The sequence below is a fragment of the Leguminivora glycinivorella genome, chromosome 2, assembly GCF_023078275.1.
Source record: "Leguminivora glycinivorella isolate SPB_JAAS2020 chromosome 2, LegGlyc_1.1, whole genome shotgun sequence".
Taxonomy (NCBI): domain Eukaryota; kingdom Metazoa; phylum Arthropoda; class Insecta; order Lepidoptera; family Tortricidae; genus Leguminivora; species Leguminivora glycinivorella.
The window spans coordinates 16,756,057-16,770,953 of NC_062972.1; the positions used below are offsets into that span (position 1 = coordinate 16,756,057).

At 43.9% G+C, this 14,897-nt stretch overlaps 2 protein-coding genes across 2 annotated transcripts in view; one reads left to right on the forward strand and one right to left on the reverse strand.

The window, feature by feature from the left end:
• LOC125238616 (ATP-dependent RNA helicase DHX30-like) overlaps positions 1-14,897 on the reverse strand; it is a 50,258-nt gene that overhangs the window by 6,399 nt on the left and 28,962 nt on the right. Inside the window, 4 exon segments of the mRNA XM_048145981.1 lie at positions 7,221-7,409; positions 8,724-8,860; positions 9,075-9,147; positions 14,583-14,663. Of these exon segments, the coding sequence (XP_048001938.1) occupies positions 7,221-7,409; positions 8,724-8,860; positions 9,075-9,147; positions 14,583-14,663 (480 nt within the window).
• On the forward strand, positions 815-6,216 carry LOC125242413. The gene is made up of 4 exons (XM_048151224.1): positions 815-894; positions 1,363-1,500; positions 2,130-5,007; positions 5,601-6,216. The coding sequence occupies exons 3-4, from the start codon at positions 2,295-2,297 to the stop codon at positions 5,624-5,626; spliced, it is 2,739 nt and encodes a 912-aa protein (XP_048007181.1). The 5' UTR covers positions 815-894; positions 1,363-1,500; positions 2,130-2,294; the 3' UTR covers positions 5,627-6,216.

The following is a 14,897-nucleotide window of genomic DNA, read 5'->3' on the forward strand; positions in this document are numbered from 1 at the left end:
AGTAGCAGCTACATACCTTCCTTCCTGTCAGCAACATTACTAAACACTCGACGTTGTCAGCGCAGTGAGTCAGCATGTTAGCTGCCGCTGTGCTATTTCCTAGCACCGTAATACTAGTAGCCTAGGATATTGTTTCTTCCTTTAACATGGTCCTTCAGCCGTGGAACAAGTAAGTGTTTTATTAAAATCAGTGCGTCAATTTGAGCGAATTCCATCAAGCAAAATTTCTGTTCGTCTCGTTCGGCGTAGCAGATTTTGAAGGTGTCGCCATTGTGCCGCGCCAGCAACGTTCGACGAGCCGGCAGCAACGCGTTCTATAAACGCATCTCCGAATTTACTGCGCTGCGCTGCGAGCCATATCGCGCGCGCGTGGAAAGGAGCGACAGAAACAAACAAGTAACGTTTGGGTTTGAATGTACTTGTCAATCATTTTGTTTCAGAAAATTTGGTGAAAAAATATAGTAAATTTAGCTTGTTGTGTGTGTGCACGTTAAAAGGTTATGCATGGTGTGGTGTTTTAAAACATGGAGAAATCCGAAGAAGAGCGTCGTGCGCTTGTAGCGCGCCGGGGCGCTAAAAAAGCAGCGCTAACGAGGATTAAAAACAAAATGGACTCGACCTACGTCAATGACATCGAGATGTTGAAATTGATGATAGAGAGGGCCCAGGAGGCATTCGATGGCTATGAGCAGCTCACACTGGATGTAGGAGACCAGGAGGATCCCGATCCCATCGAAACCACATACTTCGAGTGTGTCGCCGCGATGCGAAATCGCATCGTAGAGTTGTCTGGACCTGGACCCACCTCTTCAGTCGCTAGATCGGTAGCGCCAGCGACGCCCCACGTATCTTCTAAATTAAAATTACCTAATATAGAGATGCAAACTTTCTCAGGTAAATACACCGATTATAGACCTTTTATTGAAATGTTCAATGCCCTTATTCATAATAATGAAGGTTTTGACAGTGTGCAAAAGCTTTTTTACTTACGAAGCTTCCTAAAAGCTGAAGCATTTGATTTAATCAAAAACCTACCTGTCATAGGTCAAAGTTATGCCGAAGCTTTAAGAATTTTAGCAGATAGGTACGATAATAAATTTAGAATCATCAATGAACATATAAATGCATTGTTTGAGTTGCCTATGCTAACAAAATCGAATCATAGTGCCTTGCGCTCACTGATTTCTGTAACTAAACAGCATTTAGCTGCACTAAAGAACCTAGGTGAGGCTATAGAGAAATGGGACAGCATTCTCATTTGTCTGTTAATTAAAAAACTTGACCCAATATCCAACCGTGAGTATCATTTACGCAGGGATTCTTTGATGCAACCATCCTTAAGTGACTTTTTGAAATTTCTAGAAAGTCGGGCACTTGCCCTAGAGAACAGTGAGGGACGGGGTGATACAGCAAGCGGTGCTGCGAGTAAGGTAGCTGTAGCTAAGGCAGCTTCATCATCGTTTGTCACTACTAAACCATCCCAGGACTGCCTATACTGTGGTAAGCAACATAAATTATATGCATGCCCTAAGTTTTCTCTAGCTTCAATATCTGAGCGACTTGAGTTTGTTAAGGAAACAAAGCTTTGCAAAACATGCCTTAACACTCACCCAGGAAAGTGCAAATTTCATTTTAAGTGTAAGGAGTGCAAGGAAAACCACAATTCATTGCTGCATGTGAATGAAGAGAAGCCATCAGTGTCGTTGGCTAACGTTAATAATGAGCCACTGGTGTTGTTGCCAACGGTTAAGGTCAAGGTGATTTCCAAAAGCGGGAAAGAGATCATTGTCAAGGCTATGCTTGACTGTGCATCTCAGAATTCCTTTGTTACAGCAAAGCTGGCAAAGGAACTAGGTCATCCGCTCTCACCTGGAACTACTATAACTGGTGTAACTTTAAATGATAAATGCATCAAACATAGTTTGCAACTAGATATTTTCTCATGTGTTTATCCATTTAAAACAAATGTAAAACTGTTAGTGGTAGACAAGTTTACCAAGGAAATGTTGCCACAAACTGAAATTGATATTTCAAAAATTAAGATCCCTGAAAATATAACATTAGCCGATGACTCCTTTCATATCCCGAGCAAGATAGATATTTTATTGGCTGCAAATATCTTTTTTCAGTGCCTGTTGTCGCAGCCTGAGGAGCTGCGCGATCCTGATGCCGCACCCAGCTTGGTACACACACAGTTTGGTTACATTGTAGGAGGTGATGTTCCATCTTCTATTCTTAAGCGACCTGCTGTCACTCTTTTCTGTCAAGAATGTCAAACTGATATACGTGATACGATGTCCAATTTTTGGCATACAGAAAAAGTACCTGAAATATATGCGGAACATACATCTGAACAACAGCAGTGCGAAAAATTGTTCACTGAAACTGTCAAACTAGAAGATAATCAATTTACAGTTTCTTTGCCATTGAAAATACCTATCTATGATGTGAATAATACATTAGGAGATTCATTTGGGCTAGCTCTTAAAAGATTCTATAATCTAGAAAAGAGATTTCAGAAGGATCAGATGTTGTATGACGGGTATAAGGATTTCATACATGAATATATTGATTTAGGTCATGGATCATATGTTGACATTTCCTCATATGATCTTAATAAAGATCCTGTCTATTTTATGGGACATTCAGCTGTTTTGAGGCCCGATGCAGTCTCTACAAAGCTTCGTGTGGTTTTTGACGGATCAATGCTAACAAGCAATAAGATTTCGCTAAATAATATTTTAATGAATGGCCCAATTGTTCAGCAGGAGTTATTTGACATACTGTTGTCTTTCAGGGTACACAAGTATTTCATTGCTTGTGACATTAGGCGTATGTTCCGCAATATATTAATTCAAAAAGAGCAGCGTTCTTTGCAAAACATTCTTTGGCGAGACACTCCAAATGAGTCAATAAAGTGTATTCAATTAAACACTGTCTCCTATGGCATGAAGTCATCTAGTTATCTTTCAACAAAATGCCTGAATGAGCTGGCCACAAGATTTGAGAGGCAATATCCTCTGGCCAGTTCGGCAATACTTAACTCGACCTATGTAGATGACATCATACATACAGAGAATAGCTTGGCAAAGATTGTTGACACACAAAACCAATTGATAGAATTACTTGCTAAAGGTAGTTTTACTTTGCATAAATGGGCAGCCAATGACCCTTCAATTTTGACAAACATTCCAGTAGAACAGCAGGTTGTTGGGGAACTGGAACTCAATAAGGACATCAAAACTTTGGGTTTAAAGTTAGATATTGACTCTGATTCTTTTAAACTTTCATGTCCAATGTCAAAAAATGTCCCTAAGACAAAAAGGCAAATTTTAAGCTATATAAGCCAGTTTTATGACCCGTTAGGTCTAGCTGGACCCGTTTTTGTCCAAGCAAAAATAATCATGCAAAAGTTGACTCAGTCTTGTACTGACTGGGACTCTGAGCCCTCACCAATGCTATTTAAAGAATGGCTAGATTTTTACAATGATTTGCAGGCAATGAAAGAGATTAAAATCAAACGAAATGTTACTGTTGACAATATTCAGTCTGCTCAGCTTGTAGCATTTGGTGATGCCTCAGTTTCTGCATATGGGACTGCTATTTATCTAAGAGTCACTGACAAGCATGGTAAAGTATCTATGTCTCTTCTTTGTTCTAAGAGTCGCATTGCATCTAAAGACAAGAAATTGACTGTGCCACGATTAGAATTAAATGCATCACTTTTAATGGCAAAATTATGCTTGAGAGCATACAATACATTAAGTAAGAAGATTTCTATTGAAAGTGTGCATCTTTTCAGTGATTCTCAGGTTGTTCTGGCATGGCAAAAAACGGATCCAACAAAGTTAAATGCTTATGTTGCTAATAGAGTCAAATTAATCAACGAATATACAAAGGGTTTTCAATGGTTGTATATAAAAACTGACCTCAATCCCTCTGACTGTTTGAGTCGAGGTGTACAACCCAGCGAACTACAAGGTAACCAACTGTGGTGGTGTGGTCCAGCTTGCATGTCTGATCCAGAGTATAAATTCACCGATGACTGTAAGAATGTACCTGACAACTTACCGGAGATCAAGCATGCAGATGGATCCAAGCCGGTGTGCATGGCATCATATCAATCGGTTTCTCTTGCAAATGATTTGTTAGATAAGTTTTCTAACATTAATAAGGCAGTAAATGTGCTTGCTTATATACAAAGGTTCTGTAAAAATGTGAGGCTGGGTTCACAAAAAGTTAAGCTTAATTTCATTACATTTAGCGAGGCAACTCAGGCATTGCATTTAATTATAAAAAATGAACAGGAAAAGTTCTTTGATAAAGAGCTAGCCTCATTGCGGGCAGGTAGGCAAGTTGCATCGTATTTGCTGTCTGTCAATCCCTTCATTGATGCTAATGGCATTCTCAGAGTAGGTGGACGTTTGCAACATTCTTCCTTACCTTATAGTCAAAAGCATCAGATAATCTTACCTAAAGAGTCTAAGGTGACTCACCTTATTATTGAAAATGAACATTTGAAGCTGTTACATGCCAGTCAAAAAGAAGTGCTTAGCAATTTAAGTCAACGCTATTATATAGTAAATGGTTTGCGATTGGTAAAAAAGTTTGTAAATAGATGTCTCACATGTTTTAGACTAAAAGGTGTAACCGCAAAACAGCTGATGGGTTCATTGCCCGCTGGTAGGGTCAACATAGACCGTGCGTTTGCTAAGGTTGGCATAGACTTTGCGGGACCAATCCTAATAAAGCAGTCAAGAGTGAGAAGTGTCATCACTACAAAAGGTTACATTGCTGTGTATGTGTGCTTCGTTACCAAAGCAGTACATTTAGAGTTGGTGTCAGATCTGACTACTGATACATTCTTGGCTAGCTTCAAACGTTTCATTGCAAGACGTAATGTTCCAACCGAGGTTTATTGTGACAATGCTGCTACTTTTAAGTCAGCTAGTACTCAGTTGTCTGAGCTATATAAATTAAATAATAATAGATGTCATCAAATGCAAGTTCAAAATGTAACTGCCAAATTGGGAACAACATTCCATTTCATACCTAGTTACTCCCCTGTCTTCGGAGCCTTATGGGAAGCGGCGGTGAAAAGTTTGAAATACCATCTGAAAAGAATGTTGGGCTCACATGTTTTAACATATGAATTATTATACACACTACTTGTTCAAATTGAAGGTATTTTGAACAGTAGGCCGATAACGCCAATGTCATCAGATACAGAGGATCTTTCCTACTTAACGCCGGGGCATTTTTTAACCGGTGCTCCCTTAACTTGCTATCCTGAGCAGGATATCACGAACTTACCTGATAATAGATTAAAGTTTTGGCGGAAATGCACTGCATTGCAGCAACACTTTTGGCGATATTGGTCTAAACAATACCTAAATGTCTTGCAAAACCGTCCTAAATGGAAGACTGCTTTGCTAATATTAAAGTAGGTGCTCTAGTTATCTTGCGTGAAATAGATACTCCACCTATGACTTGGCCTATGGCTAGAGTAACCAAGGTTTTTCCAGGTCAGGATGGGAAGGTAAGAGCCTTAGAAGTAAAAAAGGCAAATGGTAAAGTGCATACAACTTCTATTACCAAAGTTTGTATACTGCCTTTAGATGAATAATATTTTTCTTTAAACAAAATGTGTTATGTGACACTTTCATAATATGCTATGTTGATATTTAGTTCAGTGTATTATGACATGGCTAAAAATCCTACTAAATTATAACTGTTCTATGAGTAGGTAGTCATGGTATGGATTATTTATGTTGATGCTGGTTGCATCCAATGTTTATTTTGTTCTATAAAATGTGTCTTATGTTATTTACTATTTCATAACTACATCAGCAATCTTGTGAAATTGCCTACATAGCTGCTTATTAAGTTTTTTAGTAAGTGTTAACATAATTTCAATTTACAAACCTTAAAAGATTACAGTCCACTCAAATATAAAGCTGTGTAATGCAACTATGCAAGAAGCTAATAAAAATGTAGTATATATATATTTAAGAAGCTATTGATTTCAAGCCTATTTGTTATTTTCTGTCGGCGGAGTATGTTGCAGAATGTAGTTTGTATACCTATGTATGTCTTATGACTAGCAACATTAATATTCATGGTTTCCATGGTAACATATGTACAATTTCTTCTTGGACAATATATCATTCGTCTCACACGTATTTCTGATTTTCTATTCATTTAAAATACTTTATAGGACCCTAGGACATTGTTTCTTCCTTTAACAGCACAGTAATACTAGTAGGCCTGTTCCCTAGCACCGAGGCAACTAACAAGCGCAAGCCTCGCGCGAGACGCGGGTGCACAGTGAACGCGGACAGACTCCCCGTCTTTACTTTGGTAGTAATCTGTAACACGGAGGTACTAGCAGCTACATACCTTCCTTCCTGTCGGCAGTATTACTAAACACCTCGACGTTGTCAGCGCAGTGAGTCAGCACATTAGCCGCGGCTGTTGAAATTCCAAGCACCGACACTACTAGTAGGCCTCGCGCGAGACGCGGGTGCACAGTGAACGCGGACAGACTCCCCGTCTTTACTTTGGTAGTAGTCTGTAACACTGAGGTACTAGCAGCTACATACCTTCCTTCCTGTCAGCAGCATTAGGTACTAAATACCTCGACGTTGTCAGCGCAGTGAGTCAGCACATTAGCCGCGGCTGTTGAAATTCCAAGCACCGACACTACTAGTAGGCCTCGCGCGAGACGCGGGTGCACAGTGAACGCGGACAGATTCCCCGTCTTTACTTTGGTAGTAGTCTGTAACACTGAGGTACTAGCAGCTACATACCTTCCTTCCTGTCAGCAGCATTACTAAACACCTCGACGTTGTCAGCGCAGTGAGTCAGCACGTTAGCTGCCGCTGTGCTATTTCCAAGTACCGAGGCTGCTAGTAGGCCTCGCGCGAGACGCGGGTGCACAGTGAACGCGGACAGACTCCCCGTTTTTACTTTGGTAGTAGTCTGTAACACTGAGGTACTGGCAGCTACATACCTTCCTTCCTGTCAGCAGCATTACTAAACACCTCAACGTTGTCAGCGCAGTGAGTAAGCACGTTAGCTGCCGCTGTGCTATTTCCAAGCACCGAGGCTACTAACTTAGTAGGCCTCGCGCGAGACGCGGGTGCACAGTGAACGCGGACAGACTCCCCGTCTTTACTTTGGTAGTAGTCTGTAACACTGAGGTACTAGCAGCTATATACCTTCCTTCCTGTCGGCAGCATTACTAAACACCTCGACGTTGTCAGCGCAGTGAGTCAGCACGTTAGCTGCCGCTGTGCTATTTCCAAGTACCGAGGCTACTATTAGGCCTCGCGCGAGACGCGGGTGCACAGTGAATGATGACAGGAGGTTCCCTAGGCGAGTCAGCTGCTCGCTTTCAGATAAGGCACCTGGAATTTAAACGAATTATAATTAGTTTCAGGTTACTGACAGGGTGTGGAATAGTTTTTGTAGATATTTTTTTTTATTTCAACTGAGTCTATTTGGACAACTGTTTAGTTTTAGGTCTGGTTTTAGTATACTGAATTATTAGTGTAAGTAATTACAATAGGCTAGTTTCCTACTAGTCAAATCAGCTTCTTTTTAAGAACTGTCAAAACGATTTGCTAATATGGAATTAATATGAAATACTGAGGAGTGACGTCACGGTCGATTAATTTACTGAATATCTTTCTCTTTGACTTACTAAATAGAAATTATGTTTAAACATAACCACTGTCCATATTTTTCTTCTAATTATGTGGTGCTTTATTTCGTGCACTGCATAAAATATTTTAATTTAAGTATAGGAAACTAGCCTATTGTGTAACCCTTGCATTTATCAGAAAAGTTTAGTGTTAATAGCAAATTATAGTTTTAAACTGTTGTTACAGTTTTTAGGGTTCCGTAGTCAACTAGGAACCCTTATAGTTTCGCCATGTCTGTCTGTCCGTCCGTCCGTCCGTCCGTCCGTCCGTCCGTCCGTCCGTCCGTCCGTCCGTCCGTCCGCGGATAATCTCAGTAACCGTTAGCACTAGAAAGCTGAAATTTGGTACCAATATGTATATCAATCACGCCAACAAAGTCCGAAAACAAAAAGTGGAAAAAAATGTTTTATTAGGGTACCCCCTACATGTAAAGTGGGGGCTGATTTTTTTTTTCATTCCAACCCCAACGTGTGATATATTGTTGGATAGGTATTTAAAAATGAATAAGGGTTTGCTAAGATTGTTTTTTGATAATATTAATATTTTCGGAAATAATCGCTCCTAAAGGAAAAAAAGTGCGTCCCCCCCCCTCTAACTTTTGAACCATATGTTTAAAAAATATGAAAAAAATCACAAAAGTAGAACTTTATAAGGACTTCCTAGGAAAATTATTTTGAACTTGATAGGTTCAGTAGTTTTTGAGAAAAAAACGGAAAACTACGGAACCCTACACTGAGCGTGGCCCGACACGCTCTTGGCCGGTTTTTTACTTACTGCACTGGCTCAGCGACCCGAAATGGATTTTGGCCTCCGACAATAAACTCCGCCATTTGCTCATATCCTGTGCGATCTGACCACTCGGTCACTTTAAGATCACACATGTCTTTCTGGACCTCATCGATCCATCAGTACCTGGGCCTTCTGGCATTTTTCAGTACATCGCCACAGGTAAGCTCTTTTATCCGCACGATCCTCTCCCATCCTCTCCACAATTTATTAAACCTTTGAATAACTTACCTAAGTCAATAAGGTCGTTTACTGCAATTTGTATAGCTTTAGATGACGGCGGCTCAGGCAGTTGTGACAGGAAATCTTCGACCTTATCGTCTGGAGCATACGACTTGCAATCCAACACTGTTTGCTCTAAAGGTACCCTGAAATAAAATAAAAGTTATGAATAAAAGTGTAGGTACAACATTTTCGTGCTTTTTAATGCCAGAGAGCAATTAGACCTTATTGGGATAATTTATTTACTTATTTAAACTTTATTGCACACAAATACATATGTATACATATACACATTCATACATAAACATAAGGGTAGGCACTAGGCATAGCACATGAAACTGCTCAATAAATTTTGCTTACCTTAGTATTTCCGGAGTGGAGAACGGCGTAAATTCACTTTCCTTTTCTTTTGTGTACAGTTTGAAGCAATACCCTGTAAAACATAACATTGATTAAGAAATAAAGTGCAGTAAAGGATATGATAAAGGTAGTGTTATTTATTAAAATAGTTGTAAAGTTTTTTGTTATGCGATAGCGTGCGTGTTTCTAAATTTAGAATAAAATCGTACAATCGAGCCATACTACGAAATATAAAAAAAAATAACATACATTTTTTTTATTTATTATCATCATAGTTTTTGCCCGATATTCACAAAAGCATCCAAAAAGGGTTTTACTTTTATGTTCCGTTACATTTTATTGAGTGTAGATAAAATATAAAAATTTTACCTTCCAATAAAATTGTTATTATTTTGCCTGGTATATCCGAGGTCTTTATAGAGAGTACGTCGTAGACGTCGCATCGGACCGATAGATGGCGCCATCGTTCGTTGTAAGTCGCTCCGGCGTCACACCGCCGCGATGTTGGTAGTCCCGTTTTTCCCCACCTGCAACATAAGGCTCCTCGCGCCCCGACCCGCCACCAGCCACCCTCATTGTTGAGGAGAAGTGCCGACGGTATATTAAGCCTACCAGGAAGGCATCACTCAGACCTCGGATATACCAGGCAAAATAATAACAATTTTATTGGAAGGTAAAATTTTTATATTATTTGTGCCGTTTGTATATCCGAGGTCTTTATAGAGACCTGTTTATCATCTCCTGGTGGCGAGTCAGCTGGCGCGCAAGCCTTTGGTAGCCCTATTGGCATAGCATAGAAGAATAAGTGAATCAGTTGTTGAACCGATTTGACAGATGTATCAGTCGAAATCGCCTTCGATCCGCGAATATCTCGGTGCCAGAAACGCCTAAAGAGATTTTCGTGATGACGTTTAGCTTTAGTCAGCGAATAGTTAGAGAAATGACATTATTATACATCGCAGATCAAAACCAAAAAAGATGTAGGCGAGGCTGACTTGAACAAGATACAAAAACCTTAGATACACTATTATTATTAACAGACACGTTATTTTATCGGGTTATAAACCCAATTTCAGACACAAAGTGTGGATATTAACTGTAAAAGTAGTGTAACTATCTGTACTGTAGCAGGGTAACGTAATTGATACTGCTTTTGTCAACCCTTCGTAAAAATTATCTAAATCAATATTAGCTTTGAAATGACTATTTAAAGTCCAACGTCTTACGTCCATATCAAACACAGAAAAAGGTCATCACTCACGCGCCCAAGGGCTATTTGTTACAATACTGGTATTTTCGATCAGACTATTTCGCGTCAAGCGAGCGCGGTTGCAAGCGAGACTCCTGAACTCTGAACTCTTTTTAGTGAGGGCATTTGAGGATACCGATCGCTCGGTAAAACTAGCCTAGAAGATGAAAAGTACGAGCGCTGTCGATTGTTACTACACTGGACGGAGGTATCAGTCGATTTCTTCAAGTCAGTCATTGACTCTAAGGGTAATCCATTACCTAATCCAAAACCCGATGCGACGGATTTCTACTTCGTGCAATGAAGGTCGACAGAGTAGACTGAGAGGTGGAGACGTCCGTGTCGCATCGCTGGTGGTCGCTGAACACGTCGTGGTAGCAGGTCAAGGGGTGAATTAAAACACCGCCACACATGCGCGCTTTAAGAGCGTAGGCGGAGCGCAATAATGGCGGTGCACCGCACAAACGCTGGCGTTGCGCCCAGCGGGCGCTAGCGGAAACTAACGAGCGCTGATTGCGAGCGCAACGCGCGCGGGACGCGAGCGGAATGCACGCGCATTCAGCGCGCTGATAGCGTAGCGTTAGCGAAGCGGAATGCGCTTTATGTGTGGCGGAGGCTTAATACGTACCGTTGTACGGCGTAATGCAGGGCTCTCGCAGACGAAGAGGTACGATGACGGGCGAAGCAGAAGAAGGCGAGGTCACCGAAGGTCACTTACTTGGCTCCCAGGGGATGCATACTGACCTCGTACGACAGTCTGTTGGAGTCAGCAGTTACTGTCGTAGTTAATCGTAACAGAAGAGATGTAGTCCTGCCATCGTACAGCATAACATAACATACAACCGAACTGTGCATAGCATATAGTGCTATGCGAACCTTAATCCGGCTGCATGTCACTTCAGTCGCCAGCGCCACCGCCTGTTGAAGATTATTTTCCATCGGAAGAGCTTTACTTCGTACAATGTGCCGATTATTGAAGGTCTTATCGGGCTGCAGATGCAAGAAAAACAGGGGCGATTGGCCTACCGCTATCGGCAGCTGTACGAGGTAATGCTGGAAACTGCAGCGGTGCAACCTTCCTCTGTAGACTACGAAAGTTGTGAAATTGATGAAATCAGGTTCTACGATCGAATCAAGCACTATATTAATTCAGTATAGTCGAGCCAGATGATAACTACTGAAGTTCTCCTGAGTTCCTGGCCCCTTTCGCTTTGAGCTGGAATCTCAAGTTCACTAAGGCGAAGCGGGTTTATTTTTCCCAATTTGTTTATTAGAGGCTCGGTGAATAAGTTAATCTCTCGAATGGACAGGGGGCGTCACAAGCCTCCGGGAAATCGTCGTGTACTTGGAACCCCCGCGGCCAGATTACCGATCGGTTTTGGTGTCCATCCGGTAAACAGACGCACGCTCAGGATGCAGGACGCTGGCTCGAATTCAGATCTGGACATTCTGAAAAAGATTTTTTTTTTTAATTCCGCAAACCTTTACGATGTCTTTGACCTACACAATGAGCGTGTACAGGAATCACAGGGTCGTCTCGCGAGGCGCCTCTCCGATTAGATAGCTCGCGAACATCGTCAGGACACCCTCGCAGCAGTGCGGCTCCTCGTCCGGTTATTGACGTCTTACCTCGTTCAACTATGGGTGTCCAAGCCACGTTAGGACGTAGCATCTTTAGAATTTATCTGTTCTCACTTCGGCGACGGAGGAGTCCTTGGTCAAAATAGAGTGTAAATACTGTCGTACTTCACGGAAACTGGAAAGAGAAGAGTGAATACCATAGTGTACGGGATGTCAGCTGATAGCGGCGCCCGGCGTCACATTGGAGGGTAGTATCAGCCTGGTCAGCAACAGAGTCTGCAACGATACCGTAGCAGACGGAGCCTGGATAGTCGTGGTCGTGGGACCATTGTAGGGGAAGACAGTGTTCGCGGTGAGCGTGACATCTTAGGCGCGACGGGCGTTATCAGCGTGGCGGCTAGCAGCACCAAGGGACCACATCCACAATCTTACCAGCTTGTCACTGCAGCAGACGCTGCGGTGCGACGTTCGGCGGTGAGATTGAGACGGCCGTCGTCAGCTCGAAAGGCGTCTCGATGCCCCTGTCGCGTCATCCAGTATCGTGCTCGGTGGCCCTCTCGAGGTCGCCGCCGTCAGCGCGGGAGGCACCGACGCCAGCGTGGCAGTCAGCTACATCGGTGAACAGCATCAACAGAGTTCGCGGCGTCGTCACGGCAAACGCGGCAGGAAAATTAGCGACGCCTTCGCGGCAGCCGCAGTATTGCGCTCGGTGGCGCGATGAAGGTCGTCGCGTCTGCAATCTTACCTCGTGCGATCGAGGCGACATCAAGGCGCCAGCATCAGCGTGTCGGCCGACGACACCGGTGGAAAACTTCAAGTAGCTTGCGGCGTTGTCACGGGCGTCACGGCAGACGCAGCAGAAGGATTGCGACGCCTGTGCAGCGGTTAACAGTATTACGCTCCGCATCACCACTGAGGCGCCAGCATAAGCGTGGCGGCCAGCAATACTGGTGGACAGCTTCGGCAGGGTCGCGGCGTTGTCACGGCAGATGAACGCTCTACATCACCATCGAGGCGCCAGCATAAGCGTGGCGGCCATCGATACTGGTGGACAGCTTCAGCAGGATCGCGGCGTTGTCACGGCAGATGAGCTCGCTGCATCACCATCGAGGCGCCAGCATAAGCGTGGCGGCCAGCGATACTGGTTGACAGCTACAGCAGGATCGCGGCGTTGTCAGGGCTGACGCACGCTCTGCATTACCATCGAGGCGCCAGCATAACCGTGGCGGCCAGCGATACTGGTGGACAGTCAGCAGGATCGCGGCGTTGTCACGGCAGACGAACGCTCTGCATCACCATCGAGGCGCCAGCATAAGCGTGGCGGCCAGCGATATTGGTGGACAGCTTCAGCAGGCTCGCGGCGTTGTCAAGGCAGACGCACGCTCTGCATCACCATCGAGGCGCCAGCATAAGCGTGGCGGCCAGCGATATTGGTGGACAGCTTCAGCAGGCTCGCGGCGTTGTGACGGGGGCAGGTGGCCGCGCTGGTAGCCTGCGTATTGACGACTGATCACTAACGGCGCGGCGCTCGCGTCGGGGCAGCAGCAGACATACTTACAGCGTCGCACGCGACGCCTATGCGGCGGCCACAACGTTGTTCGGCGGCACCGCAGAGATGGCCATCGTTAACGAGGAGGCAACTTCTACGCAACTTTGGCGGCGCCGACGCGGCGGACAACACTGCCGCGGTCAGCGGCGCTATCGCAGCGCTACAGTAAGTTTCGGCGCCGACCTCCGCACCGAATCGGAAACCGAACATGTTCTTTCTAAAATAATATGAATCTGCTCACCCATTCGTCGGAGAAATTCAAACCTCCTTGGAGCGCGGTATTCCTTCCCCGTGCCCTCCGCCGCCGCCGCCGCCGCAGCCCGCAGGTCGCGCAGCACGCGGTCGCGAAGCACGTGGTCCCCGGCGGAGCAACTTACCTACGTTACCGCTTATATTCTCGCGCGAAACTTTTAATACGCGGATAACACTTCCTACTTTAGTCTCGGAAATGCGAATAGTTTAAAAAGAAAACTGATTAACGGTAACGATTTTTGCAGCATGGAACTTTCTTACAAAAAAGTGGGTAGAATCATAAAGCACCGCTCGTTCATTTCTATAGTGAGAACCCCGAAAGACGAATAATGATCGCTAGCAAGGCATAATATATCTCATTATTCAAGACGAACGAGCGTAAATTAAAAGGGAAGAAAGAATTGACGGATGAAATTGAAAAATTTCATAATTCCGAAACGTTATAAGCCACTTTTTAAATAAAAACACGAATAACTCTGGTTTGACCAGAAGTAACGAGGAAATAGAAACTAAAAGATTAATTTCGAGACACCATGCTGTAAAAATGTTCGAACGGAATACGCGACAACCGGTCACTTTGGCGTTCGACGAAACAAATGAGGGTGGCTGGTGGCGGGTCGGGGCGCGAGGAGCCTTATGTTGCAGGTGGGGAAAAACGGGACTACCAACATCGCGGCGGTGTGACGCCGGAGCGACTTACAACGAACGATGGCGCCATCTATCGGTCCGATGCGACGTCTACGACGTACTCTCTATAAAGACCTCGGATATACAAACGGCACAAATAATAATAAATTATGCAAGTCATATCCATATTAATATTTAAATCGCTACCTGAAATCCGCTCTCTATTGATAATAGATAGCAGTGTACTGACCGGCTTGCACGCGACCCGCTCGGCCGGCGCGCTGCTTCGCGCCCGCGCCCGACACCCACACTGTGTCGAGGCTCGCCGTGCCTGCGAACAAAACAGGGTTAGGGCCGGTTGCATCTAACCGTCTGTTACCGTCAAAGCGTTCGTTACATTTTATTGTATGGGAAGTTCCAAAGACATTTACATCACTGCAGAATATACGAAGCCATAAATTAAATTCCTACCGGTTCCCTTCCCTGTTTGAGTCTGTTCTCCTCATGAGTGCCCGTGTCTTCGACATAAACAACGTCCGGGATGGTGATGCATGTCTCAGCGATG

Coding starts and splice junctions, on each gene's coding strand:
- LOC125242413 (XM_048151224.1), top strand. CDS start 2,295: ATGTCCAATTTTTGGCATACAGAAAAAGTACCTGAAATATATGCGGAA. Junction 5,008..5,600: donor TAGATGTCATCAAATGCAAG/TTCAAAATGTAA, acceptor CTATTACCAAAG/TTTGTATACTGCCTTTAGAT.